A 7,164-nucleotide genomic window follows, 5' to 3' on the forward strand; every position below is an offset into this window, starting at 1 on the left:
GTTTAAACTAATAACCACAATCCAATCATTTTAACAAGCTGTTGATTTTAATGAATTACATGATTTTCACATTTAGATGGATTACTTACCCTCTTAAACCACATTTTGTAAAATGATATAATTCTATAAAATTGAACATGCAAATTTTATTCTTCATGCCATTATTCATGGCATAATGTGATTTAAGATACATATGAAAAGCTCCTAATTAAGAAGGATTAACTGCTTATTCGATAGCAATTAAGGTTGCAACAAAAACCAGCCCTTCTCCACTGATGTCTCTCATTAACAAGGCGTTTTTGACCACAGAACTGCTGCTCACTGGATGTTTTTTTGTTTTTCACACCATTCTCTGCAAACTCTAAATCCCTGGAGATCAGCAGTTTCTGAGATACTCAAACCACCCTGTCTGGCACCAACAATCATTCCACGGTAAAAGTCACATAGATCACATTTCTTCCCCATTCTTACATTTAGTCTGAAAAACAGCTGAACCTCTTGACCACATGCATGCTTTTATGCATTAAGTTGCTGTGTATATTAGGCAATATATTGAAATAGATTTCCTGCCATATTTCATAATGGGTAATGCCAGAATAACAAATTTGTCCTTAATGTTGATTACATAGTATTTGGACAATAAATTCATATGTAAGGCTTGGATATTTCAGAAATCACCTAAATAAACTTGTGAGACTTTTGACAAAAGAAGGAAACTGTTGCAAATAATTGTGATTTTAATTTTAACCTAATTTTGGATGCCTATTTTATTATTTCTAAAACTTGGACATTGGCTTCGACATTCATATGAACATCATAGCTTTCCTGACCCATATAAAAATGTTTAATACCACAGGTTATCCACAGAGCTTAACAGATAGCGTGCGAAAAAAATTCTTGATATCATAAGAGTAACAGGTGAACTTCTCCCAAATTGCATGAGATATGCAAATCAGAGCTTCAGTGAATGTGTATAAAAAGCAAATGGTTTATCCGATTGAGCAAGCTGAAAACATGGCCTTCCTGTGGATCCTCTCCTGCCTAGCCTTTGTGGGTGCTGCCTATGGTAAGGGACAGACCAAAAACCTTTCATTTTTCAAAAAATGCCCTGTATCTTTAACTTTATTCAGACAGATGGAATGCAGAGAGACTAACAGACAGAGATTGGATCACAGCTGTGTTATAGCACTTAATTCAGTCAGGTGGAATGCAGAGAGAATAACAGACAGAGCTGGGATCACAGTTGTGTTATAGCACTTCATTCAGACAGGAGGAAAACTTAGTTGTTGGTTGGATATGGTTTAGTTCTGTTTCAAACTGTGTTTCTGGTGTTTCATGATATGAATCTGAAATGAATTCTGATCACTGAACTACGGTAAAAAATATATATTGTAGTTACTTAAGCCCAAAAGATCTGCAGGGGTGTTTGTAAATCTACCAGCACACTTTTACATTATTACATTATATGTGATTTGGCTGACGCTTTTATCCAAAGCGACTTGCAGTTGATTAGACTAAGCGGGAGACAATCCTCCCCTGGAGCAATGCAGGGTTAAGGGCCTTGCTCAAGGGCCCAACGGCTGTGCGGATCTTATTGTGGCCACACCAGGGATCGAATCATCGACCTTGCAGGTCCCAGTCATGTACCTTAACCACTATGCTACAGGCCACCCATACTAAAAGTAGGTTTGGTGTGTATATGCAGAGGCAGCTGTATCGTATGTGCCAAGAGTACAGAATCCATAGAGGAGGGTACTCTGTCTTTGACCTTTGACCTCTGACCTCCGTGTGTTAAGGCTGTGGAACTCCCGCCATCCCCCCGGTGGTGAGCGGCTATTCCCGCATTGTGAATGGGGAGGAGGCCGTGCCCCATTCCTGGCCCTGGCAGGTGTCTCTACAGGTAAACCCTTGTCCTTAAAATATCATTATATATTAATAAGCCAATCCCCGCTTAATGAAAATTGGGATGCCTCGAGTAAGAATGTATGCCTCAGAATGAAAAACGGTATGATAAAACAGTGCTGGGGCACATGAAATTGGCTACAAATTGTTAGAGCTACTCTTGAAGTCACCTCTGGTAACAAGGCAGCTGGCCCGCTTTGATGGCCAATAATCTTTCTGGGCATGGTAGCTGTCACCTGAACACAGGAGAGTATAAATGACCGTGTGACAGCACGGAGGGAGCCAGCTCGCAATTAAATCAGTGGATTTCTTCCAGGACTACACCGGATTCCACTTCTGTGGCGCGTCCCTGATCAGCGAGTTCTGGGTTGTCACAGCTGCTCACTGCGGCGTGAGGTGAGGCTAATGGCGGAAAGGTCCAGAGAATAAAAAAATCAGTCCCTCGGTTATTACAATCACCTTGCCTACTAAAGACTTGGCCAAATATGATTGTTTATTTGATATTTCGGCTTTATGTCGGATATTTATGTAGTGCAAAGAAATTATCTACACTAGCAATGTTGATTTGGATTATATTATCACACATAACGACCAGCAGTGATTTAAACGAGCTGCGCTTTTAAAATTAGGCATACCACAGGACAAAATTGTATACTCAAACATTAAACATAGCATTGGCTGCCCAGTGGAAAATATTTTTCATCCGTGTGGTTTCAGAACTTCTCACCGTGTCATCCTCGGGGAACACGATCGCTCCTCCAACGCCGAGAGCATCCAGACCATGAGGATCGCCAAGGTGGGAACACGGGGCGATTCACTGCCTCTCCAGCAGGAGTGCTGCAGTCCTGAGGATCGCTCTATGGGTTTCTGAGGAGGTCAAATGTTGTGTCAAATGGCGTGACAGCCAACAAACAGTCCATGTGTTGACGTAAAGTGAGCTTTCCTTAAGTGATTGAAGTAATTCGTCCAGTGTTTTGGCTATGGCCCTATTTTGTTTCTAAGAGCACCAGGCACTGCTACGATAATCCGTATCCACTGAAAAACTGAAAATCTTTTTCAGTGAGAAAGAAATCTTCCACTTCCACTGTGTTTAAGCTTCTGTAACTTTGATTTAGTAATTCTGGAAAACAACCCCCAAATGGTTACCTTTCACCAGGATAATGCCTGTAGTCAAAAGGGTTCAAGAATAGTAGCCCTTTTATTTTGAGTATGTAATTTTCAAGCTTGTCAAAGAGGAGGCGATGCTTAAGGTGTTAAACTTGGCCCACATTATTCCAGGTCTTCAAGCACCCCCGCTACAATGGCTACACCATCAACAACGATATCACCCTGATCAAGCTGTCCAGCCCTGCTCAGTTGACCCCCCGTGTGTCTCCTGTGTGTTTGGCTGAGACCGGTGACATCTTTCCCGGTGGCATGATGTGTGTCACCTCTGGCTGGGGCCTGACCAGGCACAACGGTAAATACCATACCCAGCGTCTGCATGGTACACTGGGCTGTGCTGAGAGTTAAAGAGTTTACATTGCATTCTCTCTCAGATCTTTCTCAAAAACAATGATTCAAATGGCTCTTTGGTGTGCGGCTGTTCAGTAGATTAATCTCCTGAAATTACCTTTGAGAAACATGTTAACCTAACATACAGTAGCATGCTATGAGATGGAACTTTAAAATTCTAGTTTGATATCTCAGGACTATACCATTTGCCGATGAAACCCTATAATTCTGAGCTCATGCCTGAGAGTCCCAAGTAATATTTACTTTAATACTAAGTACTAACCTAATTTTGGAGTACTTTCAGATCCGTGTTTTAGATTGTGTTGTGTTGACCCGGGACAAGTGGCCGGTGTGGTGATGTGAGTGAAAGCCGCTTTCTCGTTTATTTTCAGCGGCCGACACCCCTGCCCTGCTGCAGCAGGCTGCCCTGCCCCTGCTGACCAACACCGACTGCAAGCGCTACTGGGGAAACAAGATCACCGACCTGATGGTCTGCGCTGGAGCCTCTGGAGCTTCCTCCTGCATGGTACAACCGGCGAGCTTCACTGAGCATGTTCACCACCCATTACATTACATTACATTACATTACACTACATTAGGTTAGATTACATTACACTACATTACTGTCATTTGGCAGATGCTCTTATCCAGAGTGACGTATAACAAAAGCGCAAAGTGCGTACCCATAACCAGGAACGAGTGCGCTGAAGGACCCAAGAGGAAGGAACAGTTTCAAGTGCTAAGACAACAAAGACTAGGACTAGGGCCTATTTGATAAATCTGACAATGGATTATATCTAAAACTATTTCCGTACAACACAATAGAATAATAAACAGTTTACATAGCCAGACTAGCAAACTAGCAAAAATATAATTCTAACGAACAAGTTACATAAGTAGTAACACTAATGAGAACCGGAAAACACATATTCAGAAATCAGAGCTATCATGAAGTCATGCTCACGCTGATCAGAGCCATCACTGATTCACTCACCGATACGTTCACCAATTCCAAATGGCATGCCGTCATGTCGTGACGCCCTTTGTGCTTTGATTCATTTCAGGGTGACTCTGGTGGGCCTCTGGTCTGTCAGAGGTCAGGTGCCTGGACCCTGGTCGGTATTGTGTCCTGGGGCAGTGGCACCTGCTCTCCTAGCTCTCCCGGGGTGTATGCCCGTGTCACTGAGCTCCGTGCTTGGGTGGACCAGACCATCGCTGCCAATTAAAGTGGCCACTGGTTGTGTTCAGTTTCCTGGTCATCAATAAAGAAAGAAATAAAAGTCCATTATGTGCATTTTAGTAATTGGAAGCAAAAATGCATGGTACAGTAACACCAGGGGACCGGAGATTGACAGTCCCACAGAGGCTCGTTACCAGTGGTTTTGTAGTTTATTGCAGCAAGACACTTGTACCATTTACAGTACTACAGTAACTAATCTACAGTTTATTTTCATAATTTAGGTATGAAGTGCTAAAAATACAAAATAAAGTTGGCGATAATGCAAAAATTAAGTTGTTCTCCTTAATTTTGGAATTAAATACTGAGAATCACAGAACTAAAACAGGTAAACCTATACATTCTGAATCGTAAACACAATGACCACAATTGTACAAAATCTGAGGGTGATAGGCAGAACTACTGAAGATCTACAAAGCTAAATGTAAGCCTGGTGTCCCTTAGTGTCTCCAAATCTATCCAAAATCTATCCAAATCTATACAAATGACAAATCAACTGTTTTGACTCATGAAACTCACTTCTGCATCATTTCCAAGTGGAAATGACTATATTGTCTAAAGGGTGTTTAAAGGTACAATATTTTTGTCTTAAAACATTGTTACAAGACCATTGTAAATCCCTTTCTATCATTGAAAAAGGCTCACTAACATGTTGACTCACCCTCTGCCTGCGTCCCCTTAAATTCAAGTTTCAAAATATGCAGTTGACGAGCCGGCACTCAGTACCAAAACATCGTAAAGCTGTACAATAATTCAAGCTCATTGGTTGAAAATTGGTTCTAATTGGCACAGACAATGGCATTTCAACGTCAGCGTGTTCACAGAGAAGGGGGAGGGATAAACAGTGTTGTGGCTTCAAGGTGATTGTTGCTGCAATTCCTCTCTTGACCGTTAGAAGCCCAAAATAACGTATTGTACCTTTAACTTCTCTAAAAAAGAATAAAAACATTTTGTCCAAAGCATATAGGTTTTCCCCTTATGGTGGTTTAAGATAAACTGTGACACACGGTTACACATGTATAAACATGAAATCATTCACTGTGTAGTACTGTGAAATATATCATTTTTTTATCTTTCAACACTCAGTTTCATTGTGAGTAGGGATGTGTATCTTTAGGATTTTATTGATACCGATACCAATACCGATACTCCTTATCGGTGCCAGTATTTATCGATACTCTTATCGATACCACGGCGTGTAATTTAGTGTATAAAATAAAGAAGTTACAAGATGGTAAAAGATTCAATCGTTTTTTATTCCCACAAGGGGGGTAACACCAGCAACATCATTAAACAATTTCAGCACCTGCCTTTTAAGCCCTTAGCTAGTCAACATGTGCAGTGCAAGGTATGTCAAAAAAACGAGCAGGCAGCTCCATACAGCCTTAAAGGTAACTGTCAATGTGATAATGCTTCAACAGAACAGAAGCTTAACTTAAAATTACAAATGCTTCTCAGAATAGAAATAAAGCTTTACTGGCAGTCTTAAACCTTTAAGGATGTATATATTGGGAATCAATCTTGTAAATTATGCCAACTTAATCTAGTATTTCACTTCCCCTTTAATGATTCATACACTCACCGTGACTTGATGAAGAAGCACTGTCGGAGTCTGCCTGCACAGAGGAGGGCACGGTGTTGTTAGCGTCTGCCGGGTTGCTAACTTTAGATGCGTCATTTAACACGCCGCACTCCTTCAGCTTTATGCTATGGGTAGACTGCAAGTGTTTCATGATGTTGCAGGTGTTACCCCCCTTTGACGCAACTACTTTCTTGCATATATTGCATTGAGCCGAGGATTCATTGAGTTTGATGAAGTGAGCCCATACCTTGGAGCGCTTAGCTCTTACGGCCGACATATTGACTACTAGAGAAAACAATGGGGCGCTGCGTCATAATTACGCGACGGTTAGGTAGACTCTTGAAAAATACCGAAAACAGTATCGTTTGTCCAGAATCTTTAGCGGTACTCTGGTACCGACCAATTAGGAACCGGTACCAAAAAATACCGGCTCTCGGTACACATCCCTAATTGTGAGTGGTATGAATTCCAACAAAGCATTCCACTATGAGCCAGTACGAGGTAACTTCAGCAGAGTTCACCGGGAGTGGAGATATCTGCTGCTTCATAGATCCAGTCCCAACGTGTCAAAGGCCTTCTGAGGGAGAAAGCAAACCTGCGTCTGCGAACTGGCACAGCTGACGAACAAGAGAACAAAACTATTTTGCCTCAGAATTGACTCTGTTGGTGTATTTGAGCACAACATTGAGTCAAACATTTAGAAAACAATGTTTTGTTTCTTATGTAGTTCTCATTGAAGTTGAACAGAGGTTGGGTATTCCATCAAGACAACGATCCCGAGCATACCTAAAAATAAACCATGAAGTACCTCCAGAAAGACGGATGAAGGTTTCGGAATGGCCACCACTGTCCCCAGACTTGAATATTATTGAATATTGGAGAGATCTGAAACATGCCATACATGCAAGGAGGTCAAAGAATATTTCTGAGCTTGAGGTGTTCTGCCAGG

At 41.6% G+C, this 7,164-nt stretch overlaps 1 protein-coding gene across 1 annotated transcript; it reads left to right on the forward strand.

Annotated features, from left to right (window-relative positions):
• Positions 1–1,014: 1,014 nt before the first annotated feature.
• Positions 1,015–4,622, forward strand: LOC133130767 (chymotrypsin A-like). Its single transcript, XM_061245589.1, has 7 exons — positions 1,015–1,066; positions 1,797–1,900; positions 2,219–2,298; positions 2,620–2,698; positions 3,181–3,361; positions 3,789–3,922; positions 4,461–4,622. Exons 1-7 carry the CDS (start codon positions 1,015–1,017, stop codon positions 4,620–4,622), a joined length of 792 nt encoding a protein of 263 aa, XP_061101573.1.
• Positions 4,623–7,164: the final 2,542 nt, after the last annotated feature.

Source organism: Conger conger, chromosome 6, assembly GCF_963514075.1.
Source record: "Conger conger chromosome 6, fConCon1.1, whole genome shotgun sequence".
Taxonomy (NCBI): Eukaryota; Metazoa; Chordata; class Actinopteri; order Anguilliformes; family Congridae; genus Conger; species Conger conger.

Coding starts and splice junctions, on each gene's coding strand:
- LOC133130767 (XM_061245589.1), top strand. CDS start 1,015: ATGGCCTTCCTGTGGATCCTCTCCTGCCTAGCCTTTGTGGGTGCTGCC. Junction 2,299..2,619: donor GCTGCTCACTGCGGCGTGAG/GTGAGGCTAATG, acceptor GTGTGGTTTCAG/AACTTCTCACCGTGTCATCC. Junction 3,362..3,788: donor GGGCCTGACCAGGCACAACG/GTAAATACCATA, acceptor GTTTATTTTCAG/CGGCCGACACCCCTGCCCTG.